This window comes from Pezoporus flaviventris, unplaced genomic scaffold (genome assembly GCF_033815535.1).
Source record: "Pezoporus flaviventris isolate CSIRO_AGI_PZ_B2104156 unplaced genomic scaffold, CSIRO_AGI_Pfla_v1 ptg000029l, whole genome shotgun sequence".
Lineage (NCBI taxonomy): Eukaryota > Metazoa > Chordata > Aves > Psittaciformes > Psittacidae > Pezoporus > Pezoporus flaviventris.
This window is the reverse complement of record NW_026892577.1, coordinates 19042448-19057262: the sequence shown is the minus strand read 5'-3', so window position 1 is coordinate 19057262 and position 14815 is coordinate 19042448. Positions and strand designations below refer to the sequence as shown.

Below are 14815 nucleotides of genomic sequence, written 5' to 3'. Positions count from 1 at the left end.
CTCCATCTCATATGAGCACTGAAGTGTAAGTTTTCTCATGATTTACAGGGTAAGGCTGCTGAACTGAAAGTTGCCTTATGAAACTGATTGGGTTGTAAAATGATGATGAAAAGCAGTGTATTTAATGTAAAATTGTGTGCCTGAAGGAAAACAGTCCCAGTTTCACTTTTGAAATGATGGGCCTGAGCTGGTTGCTGTTGTTCAGGAGCAGCAATCTTGCAGACAAAGGCTGTGATGGATAGTTCCATATTTATAGTAATAAAAAGCCCAGATCAAGTATTAGAAATTCCTAGGAAAGAAACGGATCACAAGCAGAAAACATTGTTATAGCTCTGTATGGATCATTTGTGCTTCGAACAGGGTACACCACTGGGCTCCTCCACTCAAGAAGGGGCTGTATCAGATCTGGTCAGCAACAGGTCTGTTGCTTCAGTGTTACAAAATAGCTATGTTACAAAAAAACTATGTTGAAGGATCCCTGCAGTGTGGAGAAAAATGACTTAGGGAGGATATGATGGGTTTAAAAGTCACACATGGCCCATGGAAGACAAATGGCACTAATTGGAACCAGGCTGTATTTCCCTGTGTGGTTGGTTGAGAGTTTCCTTCAAAAGGACACTCTGGACGCAAGAAGTCTGCATGAAATGGGCAAGTATTTCAAAGAAAAATCTACTTGGAGTTTCTAGCTAGGGAGACTACATGAATATAATTGGAGTTTGAGAGAGTATTAGGCTGAAAGCATCATTTACTTGCCTTCTTATTACTCTGCTCTACATAACCACTGCTGGAGGCAGAATCCTCTGCTGGATGGACCCATTGGTCTTAAGCAGCATGCCGGTTCTTACATAGCTAATGTTTTTCATAGAACAAAGAAAGGAGGGGGGAAATGGGAGAGTATAACAGCTAGTAAGAGAAAGGAAAAATGAATATTGAAACAAGGGGAAGAGAAGTGCAAAAACAGATGAAATATGTAGGAAGACAGGAGATTGATATTATATTTTTCTTGACAAAGTAGAGATGTGTAGGAGTTTTGCAAAGCTGCCGTCTTCCCTGCACCCTGATCCTGTGTCCTGCACCACAGGGTTTGTGTGGAGCCCAGTCTCCTCAGGTTTCAGACATGCAAGAATTAACATTTCATCCATGGCATGCCTGCCCAACCTTGATTCTGCAAGCCCTTGCTCACATGAGGAATGTCTTGAAGGGCTGGATTTTTCCATCATATTGGAATACTGTATTTGTAATGTAGCTGCAGATAGCAGCAGCAGATGTGATCGGGCTCTGCAAGAGCTAAGGTCCTTCCCCATCCCAGCGTCATCATAGTCATGGCAGAATTCCTGACTGAGCCTATTTATTCTTACACTTGCGTTGTAAGAAGGCTTCTTTTTCTTTCATTTCAGAGCAACCACTACTATGTAAAGCCTCGAGTAACAGACCATCAGTTTGGAATAAGACACTATGCTGGTGAGGTAGGTGTTTGTGGTCTGAGATGTTTGGTGTATACTGGGTATGTGGTCCTGCAGTTTAAATTCCAAAAATCAGGAATATCTCCCAGGGCTGTTTGTGTTTCTGCACAATTGGTGCCCCGTACCAGGTCACAGTGAGTATGATGGGCTTAAATTAGCATGGCATTCTCCAGTACTTATATTCTCCAGCTTGGACATTTGTTTGAGTTTCTCAGCTAAGTTTTGATTTGGGAGATAAAATCCTCCTTACTTCTGTTACTTATGTTGTTTTTTCTTACACATTCACAAATAAAACCCAAAGTAAAAGTCATAAGGATAATTTGACTTTTGGGGAGGAGGAGAAAAGGCTAAATACCTATTGCAAAAAGGAAGAGGTCTCCAAGCCTTCAAGGTTAATGTTGCTCTTTGTGGTGGAGAGATGGAGCAGATGGAGGTGTGTCAAGGAAGGGCACCTGCACACTAATGAAGGGCTAACCTCCTAGAATCATATCTGCTGAGCACTAATGGTTGGGAGGTCAAGGGACTGGATGGCATAGTTAGTATTTCCTGAAAGGAATGGAGTTCCTCACACCTTGCTGAAGATTTCCCCACTCACGCACCAAAGGCAAATCTCCGCAGCTGTTTCACTTGGCTTCTGGTTTTGACGGTTGAGGTTTGGGTTTGGGTGGTTTTTTTGGTGTTTTGATTTTTTTTTAATAATTGATGGCTAAAAGCCACTTTCTTGCCAGTAACTGAGGAACTCTGGAGCTCTTTGACCCCCAAAATTTGGATCTTGGCATATGCCCACAGCATTTCTTTGTAGCTCTGCTGGAGGTCTTGTACATTGAATTGTTAATGTAGAAGTGCTTAATGATTTGTATGGAGTGTTCTAGTGGCTCTGTCTGCATTGCAGGTGCTATACGATGTGAGAGGCTTTCTGGAGAAGAATAGAGACACCTTTCGAGATGACATTTTAAACATGCTGAAAGACAGCAGGTATGTCCTTGTTAAGCTTGTGAGAAGGCCACATCTGGCCTCATTTGGTCCTTATTTGGGCTGGACTAAGCCATATTCATGTAATAACTAGCCCAAGGAAAGCAGTTGCTTTTTGTCTGAGCATCAGGCATCATTCTTAAGTTTGTGATTCAGTGTCCTGGCAAAATAAAGGAAAGCTGGAGAAGTTAGATGAGGCACAGATTTAACCAGTACTCTTGTCCCAGTTTTGAAAAGAGCTATAAAAGCATGTTGGAAATCCCTCCAGGCAGTGTTGTTTTTCTCCCTCTTCTCTTCTCCCTTTCCTCTTCTTCCTCTTATCTCCCTGTCCCAACACGGCAAATTTGCCCCTGAATGAGTCAAGACTCTGCCATGCTGCCAAATGCCAGCCTCTGTACAGAGGCTGCTTCTTTTCCAGCCTGCTTGTTAATGGAGAGCTTCTGTCTTTATCCTGAGCCAGACTGAGCCTTTGCTGTGGGGGACCAGGCATGGCCCTTACTATTATACACCACTGCTGCAACATGACCTTAAAGAAATGAGCTGACTTTGACCTTCAGCAAGTCTGGAAGACAGAGGTGGTGCCTAGTGGAAGGAGAGAAGCATTTACTAACTACTTGGGGGACCCTAGAAGTTTTTGAGTAGCAACTCTACCACATGCCTCCTACCTCAGTCAGTGTATTGCCTCTGGGCTCCAGCCTGATGAGACTGTTTCAAAACTGCATCTTCTCTGAAGCCTGCTGCTTCAGAGCAGTGCACTGTGAGCACTCTTGAAACAACCTGAGGGAGCTGAGATATCAGCTGCTCATAGCTGCCTTACTCGGACAGTGGCATCTGGGGAACATTTTACATAGGGCTTGACGCCAGAATTGTGGTTGTCATTGTCCAGCATAATAGAAGGACTCAAGATTTTTCAACAAGCCAGAAAGGGAAATTCTGCTAGAAGCAGTCATAACAATAAACACGCACAATCATTGCTGGAGAATTTTGTGCAGCTTCATAATAACCAGCACCACTGTCTAAGGAGTGGCAAAATGGTGGAAGATTCCCCAGAGCTGACCTGCACTGAGGGTAGCTCTAGAAGTCCTCTAGCCACAGAAGGGCTGTGGTTACAATTGTATGAACATGTCATGTGTGCTAGCCATGAAAGCTAGGTCAGGAGGGGTGTGACAGCACAGTCTAGCTGGAGTATCTTCAAGGTAGTTTCACCTGGGGGCATATAGCTCAAGGGAGATATCCTCCTCAGTGCAGAAGGGAGATCTTCCTTTGTGTAATATCCTACTTGACAGCATGAGATGGAGTTTCTGGTTTTGCAGCTGAGGGTGGCACACAGGGCAGCCTGCAGGATCTGGTCAGCCACATGGAAAGTATTAATTTCCTCACTGAAGTGCACAGCTGAACTGCATCCTGCAGCCACTCTGTGTCACAAGAAGAATAAAAATGAGGTGGTTCATACTGGGACGGGGCAGTAGCTGAGGGTGAAAGCCATCTTCTCACAGGCAGTGGGTGTCATGCATCTCCTTTAATTCTTTTCTTCTCCCTTAGGCTGGACTTCATCTATGACCTTTTTGAAAGAGTCTGCAGCCGGTGCAGTGAAGAGACACTGAAGATGGGCACCCAGAGGCGCAGACCGACTGTCAGTTCCCAGTTCAGGGTAGGATGTTTTCCAAGAGAGCAGCAGGCTTCTGGGGAGGAGCAGATGGGTAAAGCAATGCCTGCAGCCAAGAGGAGTCATTCATCCTTGTTTTGTGTCCAGCACTGGAAATGTGACGGAATGTTGTAGTTCTAAAAAACAACAGTGCCACTGCCCCAAGGATTTCTCTCTGATGTGAAATGTGAGATGCTAAGGCTGACCAGAGTGGAAGAGGAAAATAATAGTTTCCTGAGTATATGAAATTCTTGAGGTTCTTTGATCTTCTGTGTCAGTTTGGTGTTTTAGCTAAGCTTATGTGTCCTTTTAGGCCACATCTTTTACTGACATAGTGGCAATTCCAATAAAACCTTACTGGGGGGGAACCTTGCAGGTATGAATCTCAGCCCCTAGATTGTCTGCAAACCTTCTGTTAGTTTCACAGTTTTAGTTTCCTATATTTAAAGTTTGAGAGACTTGTAAAAATAACTCGCATCAGCTATACAGCTCTGAGAACAATGATGTCCATGTTAGAACAGTGTTGGAGTAAACTAACTCTGTGGGTGTGGTTTGGACAGGAAGCGATGTGCATTACTGATGTTTTGATAGGAGAAGAACATTAGGAATGGGAGGGATGCATGAAGATCCTATCACATCAAATGTAGCACCTTTCCCTCCTATTGTGACAGATCCTTTGGGTTTTGTCTTTCTGCTTTTTAGGATTCTCTCCATTCCCTGATGGCCACACTTAGTACTTCCAACCCATTCTTCATCCGCTGCATCAAACCAAATACAGAAAAGGCAAGTCTGTCTTCCAGCAAAACATATGCATGCACACAGACCTTCATGAGCACTCACTTGCACAAATGGCTGACAGGTGCCTCTGTCAGGGTCTGCACTGAGGATAGGAGCAGTTTCCCCTCAGCTTCCTTTTTTCATTCTGGTTGTTTTGTAGTTGAGGAAAAATACACCCTCCTTCTGGTAATCAGATTAAAAGACGATGCTGCATATGGTATGCTACAGCCATTCCTACCTTTTTCTGTGCTTGTGCAGAGTCCATAGCTGTGGTAGAAGCAGCAGCTGCTCCTGTTTGTGGTGCCTGCAGACAATTTGTTCTGGAATGCAGGACTTGTGCAGGAGGAAGCGTCTTCTGCAGATCCCTGGCCCTGAGGCAGTGGAGGTGGACATCTCATGAGCAACTTACAGTGCTTAGAGACTGGCTCTGGCTTGTATTGTGGACTGTGATGGGAGGATATGCTGCTAACTAGATTGGGTGGGGAGCTCTGAACCGATGATTTTTCTTTGTGCGCTTTGAAACTGTGCGAGATATGGCAGAAGAAAGCTTGCTGGAGGGTTTATGCCAGAAAAGAATTCTCCAGTTTGTCTCTAGTTTGGCTGGAGAGAGACTGTAAATAGAACTGAGTCAGAGTTCTACATTTTGTATGTGTTAATGCATTGTATCATTGCTTTACTGCCATGATCCAAATATGACAGCAGGCTGCACACTGAGTTTTTTCCAGGATCTGCCCAGCTCCCTTTTGTCCCTTTTTCTCCACCATGCAGAGTTGTGAGGTTGCTTTGCCCTTGACCCAGACTTCCCCCTTTTCACCCGGCATGCCCAAACATGGAGGGCTGACTTTCTACAGCAAAATGGATATACAGCCTGTGACTATCTGTGTTCAGAGGAACAGTTAATGTTCAGATCAGCAAAGAAATAACACTGAGATCAACACTTTCTGTCTCCCTTCTTGCTTGTTTTTTAATTTGGATCATTACGTAGGCACCGAACCTCTTCAATCCAGATGTGGTGCTAAATCAGCTCCGGTACTCAGGGATGCTGGAGACAGTGAAAGTTCGAAGAGCAGGTTTCCCAATACGGCGCCTTTTCCAGGATTTTCTCACCAGGTAATTGCTATCATTGTACCACATGCTGTAACGGCCCCACTGTATATGATTCTGTATGTTTATTCCCTCTATAACTGCTACTACTGATATGAATAATTTGTGGCATATTTTTCTAACCATGGCCTTATTGCCCATATCATGCCATTTCAGGAACTTGCCTTTAGGGTAAGAGTCAGAATGGAAAATTAGCCAGGCGTTCTATTTTTTTAATTTATTTTTTGTAGCTTTGCCACAGATTTGCTTGTGTGGTGCTGTGAAACCCAGCTGGTCATAATATGTGAAAAGAAAATAGGCTGAAGCAAATCCTAATGGACAGTATAGTTGATGATTAAAATTGGAAAAAAAATGATTATTTGTTTTAATTGGCTCCATCAAAAGGATTTCTTGAAGTTTAAGGCTAGAAGAGACCATTGAACATTGCTTCCTTTGTCTCTTGAAGCATTAAATGCCACCCCTATACTGAACAGAATAATTTGTGTCTGATGAAAGCACATGTTTCAGAAAGACAGTTGTTCTTTACTGAAAAATGCAGTTTGGTTTGCACTTTGTTACTGGGATTGCAACAATAATTGCCAGTGTGGAAGGAACAGATAAAGGCTGGCGGATGGAAATTTCCAAATTGGAAGGCAAACATGAAGAAGGGAGGTCCCAGAGGAAGAAGGACTAATGGGAGGAGGATAATTAAAGTTAAAAGATTAGGGAGGGAGGGGGGTAGCATTACTGTCATACGTAATCTCATGAGATGTTGTTTGGTTCTAAGGTACAAGATGCTCGTGAAGGGCCCAAGTCTTTCAGACAACAGCAGAGCTGTATGTGGAGGCTTTCTTCAGATCTATGACAGCAGCAAGAAAGAATGGCAGTTGGGTAAAACCAAGGTACTTCATCAGTGTGGTGTGGGGTATGGCTTTGTTCCGGGGCAAGGGTATGCGATTGCATCTAGTGAGATTCAAGCCAGTAGAAAGGGCAAAGCAGTGAAGACCCTTTAAATATATTGGACTATGCAACTAACCTGTCAGATCTCAACTATTTCTCAGATTACGTACCTAGAGATGTAAAAGGCTTTTTGATTTTGTCTAAACTTCTTCTCATTGACCAAACCAGATTGACTTTGTTGTGTCCAATCCAATTTCAGGATCCAAAGAGGACAAGCATGGGTTTCATTTTATATAGTTGCCTTGTGTGCCAGATATTTTGCTTTGCTTGGCTAACCCAAATTCTTGCAGGAGGCAGTGAGCCACTGCTTGGTATATATTAAACTGTGAATAGGTAGCTAGATCACCAGATATCTGGCAGCTTTCTGCTGTGGAAGCTCAGCTGATGGTTTGTGCAGTTAGTCCAGATGCTAGCATATCTTTTCTAGGACAAGGTATCCAAATGCTTCTTACCAGTTGCAGAATTCAGATTTTATTTCTGTTCTGGTGGATGTTTAACAATTCTCTCTTGCCTGGTACAGTCTGGATTTGGGGTGTGGGTTGGGTTTCTTTGTTAAGAGTATTTAGTTTTGTTTTGTTTTGTTTTGTTTTCTCCAGATGTCCAGATAGAAATGTGCACTACCTCATTTCATAGAGAGGGAGCTTGGTGTTTCATTCTGAACTTTTTCAAGCTTTGAGGCAGCTTCACATAGCAATAGATGTAAGCGTTGTGCAGTATATTGCTATAGAAAACTGGGAGAGGGAAACTCTCTATCACAACTTTGACACACTCCAGTAAATTTGTCAAAGAATATGCCGGGATGGATGGTGTCCAGTTACAGACAGCATTTCTAAGTAGAGGGTATACAGTCCATACCCAGAGCATATGGTGGTCCATGAAAGCAACTTTTCTTGTATTTTTTGCAAGTAGGTCAGAGTATTTCCAGGGTCACAATGGAACTGAAGTGATTTGAGTGAACAGTCACATTTAATTTGCCAGGAGATCAGATAACGGTATTTCTTACTTTGAGCAATCATTTCTTAATGAGTGGATATACTACAATGTTTCTTAAAAAGCGAGCTCTTTCTCTCCCCTTTTTAGAGGAGTGGTGGTAGCCAGTTGGTAGCCTGGGCTATGAACTCTGTGTGACAACCAAGGAAACCATTGGCCTTTGCTATGGGAAGGAGATGTATTAGCCTGAAGTTTCTATGGCCTTCCTCTACATTCCTCTACTTACATTCAAGAATGAAGGTTTTATCAGTTAGCTGTATTTCCACTCCATGATTAAAGTGTTCCTCATCTTTGATTTGGGAATCTGGTGTCTCCTCATTGGTCCCTGCAAACCAGGAACCATTTCAGTCATTCTTGTCCCTAGATAGCCCACACTGTTTGGGTGGCTGCCAGTCTCACAGCGTTTTAGTGTTAAGGACTGTGTGGAGTGTGTGTGTATTGCAGATCTGCTTGTGCTGGGGAAGCTTTAGAAAGTGGTGGGTAGAGCCACTAAACATGGAATTTGAACTTTCTTCCGAGCATGACAAGAGATGGAAGATTGCTGGCCTACAGCAAGGGCAGCAGGGAAATACATGTGAGGACCAAACTCATGTGCACATATTCACCTCTTAAAAGTATAAAAGTTGATATGTAACTGGAGTTCATGGACTACCACAGACTGATGACAAGCAGGAAATCCAGGCTGCTTTGAGCCCTTGGCAGCAACAGGATCCTTTTTCTCTTCTATCCCTGTTGTGCATCCTGAAGGACTGAGTCCATCTGTCTGTTTTCACTGCACAAACAAATTCTTTTGGAAAAACAATGTAGATGGTAAATTGTGGCAAACAAAAGGTGTTTATATTTTGCCAAAACACCTGATGTACTCTAATGTAATTTTTTTGGAACAATTGTGTCCTATAAACTAAAACCTCGCTGAACAGCTGTATGCAGCAGGCTGGTAAACAGCAGTCCCTCTGCTAGGGCACTGGTTGCTGCAAGTGTGAAAGTTGTGGAAAGAAAAAAATTATTAAGAGTTGACAGTCTTTGTATCTCTATTTCTTTATGACTGAGAAAGAAAACTGAAAGGAGTTGGGAAGCAGTTGAGCCATCTTGTTTGGTTATAGAAGTTATTTTGTATTCAGCACAATTTGCATTAGAGATGTGTATCTTAGTAGAGGAGAGCATTTCTATTTATTGTAAAGAATGTATCTCTCCAAGGCTTTCCTGGCCTGTTCCAGCCTTGCTGCCATACTGGATGGCTGACCAGCCCCTGGCTGCTCTAGGGTGCTGTCACCATTACCCTGACATTTCGTTCTTCAGAGGAGTTGCTTGATGTTCTTTCTCATGCTCAGATGGTGGCAAAGCCATTTCATTGCTCCCTTGGACATCCCTCAAGCAACTCTGATTTGTGCCAGCGCCTCCAGAAAGCTTGACCCTAGGAAAGCAGATGCTAAGGTGAGGCCATGCAGAATAGTGGTGCTTCCTGGTGGTTCGTTCCCTGCTGCCTGCATCCAGCTGTTGTGTCTTGGGTTTGGTTTACAGAGCGCCTTGTCTGCATTCATGTTTTAACGGGTGTTATGTAACACAGGCCTGGAATACTTAAGTTGATAAGAGCCCTAACTTTCCCTAACTTTTCCAGAGGATTTCAGGTAAGGGTGAAGTTACCAGCTAAGGGGCACAGAGTGTAGGTCACTGTCCTGGAAGAAAAGTCCCCTGTGTGTCCTTGCTGCCACTTGCTGCTACAGGTGCAGCTCTGGGTACCCAGAGAGCAGTTCTCAGAACTAACCTTGACTTATGGAGTCATAAGTAGCTACAGAAGAAGGTGTGACAGGCCAATGGGGATGTAACCTAGGAAGAAGTGTAAGGGGTGGGTGAAAAGCAAGGCTTATAGAAGGGGGAATACTTCCTGCAAAATGAATGGATGGATAATTATATCCTTAGCAATTGTTTGGAGGAGGAAGGAAAAGACTCCGTGAATTAGTGCAAGGGATTGTGAATCTTGGGAAAGGAAATGGAGAAGGAAGGGCAAGATGATCTTTTGTGTTTTTCTTTAAGAATAGAGCAGCTGCTGTGTTGGCAATTGTCAAATTAATGTTTATAAGAGATATTAATGTATATAAGGTAGGTTTTATCCTGTGGCATGACAGACATGAGGGCTTGGATGCAAACAAGCAGTGTGATGATGGAAGAGCTTGTGCTAAGATGCCCTTGTCTTCAGTGGGGATGGAGCAGCAGCTTCTGTGCCCCTTTCCTTGGGGCACCTGGACCTCTTGCCATACTTATACCCACAACACAGGATTCCTATGGCTGTTTAACACAGTAATCGTTGCTGTTTGAAAGCTTTAATTTCCATAGTTCAAACTGCTGCTTTGCAGGGCCTTTTTGAAGGAGGAGATTTCTGTAGACAATTTGGCATCCAGGTCACAGTGATCCACTTCCTGCTTTTCCCAGTGTTGTCCCCAAGAATCACATGAGCCCACTTATAAACACATGGGTGCACACACAGTTCCATTTGTGCCTGCATGTATCGACATGTAACCTTAACATGTTCACTGTTGCACTGATAGTGCTTGCAGGCATTGAGGTTGTGAGGAACACTGGTGCTGCACTATGGTTTAAAACTCAGCCAGTGTCCAATATAAGCAGATATGATAGGAGTAACCTTGTTTGTTTTGTTCAGTCATTCCATCCTCACATGAAAATGATCTCATGTTTTCAGAAAGTGAGTATGATTTACGAGAAAGAAACGACCACCTTACAAGTTATTTCTACATGGCATCAAAAATATTTCTGGATTTGAATACATTTTACTCTTCCTTGTCACCTATGGGAGTCTGAAAAAAAAATCCTCAAAATTCCAGTTGCTTATAACTAGGTATTATTTTATTATTTGAGATTAACCCCTCACTCTCTAGCATAGAAAAGCCTATAGGGTTAAGGTTGGGTCTTGCTGAACTTCACATGCCCTGAAGTTAGGGTTATTTTTCCCCCTCCTTACTGGCAGAGCAAATTCTGTGCTTGCTAGGGAAATACTGACGGACTGAGTATTTTTGCAATTTGATGAAGATAATGGACTGAGACAGTGTTTTGCTGGCTGCATTCTTGAAATGGATGACTGCTGCTTGGTTCTGGAACGTAATGGAAAGAGCAATCTCTGCCTCAAAGAAGTCTTTAAAAGATTGTTGAGTTGACAGAGGGAGTGGATATACAACTTTCAGGGAAGGATGCCAGTTTCATGGTTGGCAGTACCTTGATAATGAACCTTCTTTTAAGGCTACCCATGGTTACTTAGTCATTACAAAACAGCTCATTTCTTAAGGCCATCTTAATGGAAATGGCTTCTCAGGAAAAATTTGAGTCCAGGGAAGTCACTGGCTATGGGTCATAACTCAGGGAGAGGCTTCAGTACATGGTGATCATTGCAGGGGGAGAAAAGAGCCTAAATAAATGATGAGGCCAAAAGCAGCGATGGAAGGGAAGGCATACAGAAACATAAGGGGAGGTAAGTAGAGAGGGGGAGAGTTTGTGTAGAGCACTGGACTAAACTGTTTGAATCTCTGGACATCCCTCTGGCCTCTCAGCATAGCCACATGGATCTAATAAATTTGTAAGGCATTCTTACTGATTAATGTAGTTCTGCAGGTTGATGAGTGTCAGTTCACAGCCTGTGTTCACTGCAGTGCTTTAACGAGTAGGGCACTTTCCTAGTAGCAGTCCGTTCTGCTGCTGGCACTGGCAGTGATTTAGCCAATGTCAGGCAGCAGGTCACACGAGTGTGGCCATATGGCAGTTGCTGCTCTGACTACAGCTAGTATGGACACAGCTAACTCTTGGACATAGCCAACTTATTCTAGGTTGGGTACTGCTAGCAGTGTACCCACAGTGCCATGGAGCTCCATGCATGCTTCAGTCCATCTCAAAAAGCAAAGCATTTATTTGAGCAATTTGTGCTGAAACCTGTGCTAATATAACGCAAGCCAGCTAATTTAAAGTAGCTCAGATATGTCAGCACAATTCCTGTAAACATGCCTTTATCTTGCTTGTATCTCAGTCCTTTTGTCTCTAAGATTGCACCCTCATCCCTCAAATAAGTGTTTGGCACTGAGCAGAGGATTGAAATACTGGTGATGAAAGATGGTTGAGAATTAAAATACTGGACACTGAAGTGCAACTAGTAATATTTCAGTTTCCCCTAATGCATGTTCCACTGCTGAGCCTCTTCAGCAAAGAAGCATCTCCACCTCTGAGTTTCTGGAGGTTGGGGAAGGATTTCAGCTCCAGAGGACTGAGGGTGCGCTCAGCTTTGCACCCCGACGGGGCTTTTAGCTTTCCATCTGTCTTCCATTGTCAGGATTTCTGTTAAGATTTCTTCCTGGAGTCTACAAATCTGAATTTTCCTCCCTTTCCTTGAAATGAGGAGGAGTCTCTTTGCAAAATATTTAATCACCCAAGTAGGTATCAGTGCCAGCTGCAGGAAGGCACTGGACTGTGCAGGGAAAGAAAGCTCTCAGCTGGGAAAGAGTTAATCCCAGCCGCAAGCACAGGCTCTCCTCCTCCCTCCTCTTTCCCTCCTTCCTCCGCTCCCTCCCTCTCTTTGAAGTCTTGACCACAGCGTGAGGGCGGCGGGGGTTGGGCACGGAGTTTGGTTCGTGTCGCTGCAGAACTTTTCCCGGTGCCCCGCGTAAGGGCTGCCCGGGAGAGGCGCCGAGGAAGGCGCTGGAGCGGCGGCGGCCGCCGGGACACGGGGCGCGCTCAGCGCCGGCCACCCGGGGATGAAATCTCCCGGCTCTCCCGGGGACTGACTTCTTTCCTCTCTTTGTGTTTACTGAAACTCCTCCCCGTGGCGTCAGGTTTTCCTGAAGGAAGCTCTTGAGCAGAAGCTGGAGAAGGATCGGGAAGAGGAGTTGAGGAAAGCAGCTATAGTCATCCGGGCCCACGTCTTGGGCTACATGGCAAGGTCAGTGCTGGGGGCTGCCCCACCATCCCTGTGCTTGCGTGCCTGGGTTGCCCCGACCCCCTGCTTTGCTCTCTCTCTAGTCCCTTTGCATCCCTCCCTTCTCCCCCTCCAGTATTCCAAGGGAGAGTTGCAGTATCTGCCCTCCCTGCCAGCATCAGTTCTGCTGAAACCTTTCTGCACCTTTTGACACCTCTTCTTCAATTCTGTGCACGCTTGCACCCTCCCTCAGCAGTGCTCAGCAGGCTTCTGCAGGGACCTCTGCACCTACTGCTTGCCTCCGATGACACCTTTTCCTTGCCTTCAGGGCTCTCCTGGCTGAGCCCCACCTATACTTTGGGTCCCCTCCTTTTCCTTATGCCTGTCAGCTCTTGGTTTCTGCTCCCCCTGCAAATCACTTCTTCCTCAAGTCACAGCTCTGCCTTTGCTCACCCTCTTCCCTCACCCTGCCTGTTTGCCTCGTGATCTCCCTCTCCTTTTAATTAACTCTTCAGAATTGGTTTTTGGCCAGCTTTGCACCAGTAATCTCCTCTTGCCGCTCCCTTTTGCACCTGACTGGAGGAGGGTTGGGAGAACCAACTGCAGACAAACCGCCCCTCCTCTGCCCCTCGCAGTCAGTGTAACAGCTGACTCCTTAATGACTGTGGCATGCACACTTAATCCCAGTAAGATGCTCTTTCCTGGCTAGTCTCTGCTCCAGACACCTGTCAGTCAGGGATATGAGGAGGTGAAAGCCCTGGCCAGCAGAACTCTTGCAGCAGGCACTCTTCTTACAGCTCCAGTTACACCAGGTAGCTCATTTTGCGTTGTGAAATGTGTGCAAGGTTGTACCCTGCCTTGCTGATGTGGAATATCAGCAAAATACACATTCGGTCTCAGGGGCTTTTATTCATTGGTTTATTTCCTCTAGGAAGACAAATGAGCTAGCTCCATTGTTTGTACATGAGCTTGCAAGTTCTTTGTGTCGGGGCCTCTGCTCTATTTTACTTTGTGTCTAGCATTTGGAGAGAGGGGTAGGGATTAGCACAGGAAAATTGATTTTTCTGGGAAACATCACTGCAGGCAAACTGAATTACTGCTTTTCTGAGTTCCTGGGAAGGTAGCTGCTGCCTTGCAGGGCTGTGATGGAGACAGTGTTGCAGCAGTGTTCCTTTTGGCTAGAAATCTTGAGGCCATCCAGTCTGCACATCCCACATGTTGCTTTTCTGAGTCCCATCTTCAAGAGCAAGCTGTACTTCTGCAGCCAGAGTGGGAATCCTTACAACCAGTTGGAGGTAACTGGACTTTGCAGGGGAGGAGAGCAGGGAGTGAGGAAAGAGCTAGGGAGGGACACAGGAAAACTTTTCTGTGAAGAGTTTCCAGTTGCACTGCACCTGTATTGGAGAAGGTCCAGCAAGAGGGAGTTCATCTGGGTGACTGCTGAATGATCTATGCGGAGTTGGGCAGAGGTCAGGAGTACCAGGGTATGCTGCCTAGAGCTTGACACCATTTCTGCTAGTTTTGCAAGGATAAGTGTATTTAAATCCATTCGGTCTCATGCAGAGTAGGTTGGTGAAGAAGGGTACATATGCCACAGGAGATTTTACTGGTTTCTTCCCCTTTGTGAACTTGTTCTGTGAGCCTGGAAAACCAGTCCTAAAGATGAGAACATTTTCTTTTTCACATTCCCTACAGCCTAGTATCTCTGACTAATCATTAAAATGTGAGACAACAAAATCAAGCCCATTCAAGTGATCCCATTTTTTATAGCTAATCTGTGGAACTCTGAGCTTCAGGATCCATGTACAAATTTGGCTGTGTCCCTGGATTCTGCAGGACTTTATTGCTCAGGGGAAGAAGACAGTAAGAAATTACTCCATAGCCCTGTGTTCCTTAGTCCTTGGAGGCATAACTGCTAAGTACAGTTCATCAACAGAGTAATTAACTAAATTCCAACATGCAGCATAGGAGCCTTGCAGCCACCCTGCTTTCTCTTGTGATACATGGTCAGGA

The 14815-nt window shown here is 44.7% G+C and overlaps 1 protein-coding gene across 2 annotated transcripts in view; it reads left to right on the top strand.

Moving 5' to 3' along the window:
• Nucleotides 1-14815, top strand: part of LOC133272328 (unconventional myosin-X-like) — a 96155-nt gene that overhangs the window by 47099 nt on the left and 34241 nt on the right. For both annotated transcript variants that reach the window (XM_061459436.1, XM_061459435.1), the window contains 7 exons: nucleotides 1398-1466; nucleotides 2356-2438; nucleotides 3978-4086; nucleotides 4783-4863; nucleotides 5843-5967; nucleotides 6728-6842; nucleotides 12720-12826. In XM_061459436.1, the coding sequence (XP_061315420.1) occupies nucleotides 1398-1466; nucleotides 2356-2438; nucleotides 3978-4086; nucleotides 4783-4863; nucleotides 5843-5967; nucleotides 6728-6842; nucleotides 12720-12826 (689 nt within the window). The remainder of the gene's footprint in view (nucleotides 1-1397; nucleotides 1467-2355; nucleotides 2439-3977; nucleotides 4087-4782; nucleotides 4864-5842; nucleotides 5968-6727; nucleotides 6843-12719; nucleotides 12827-14815) is intronic.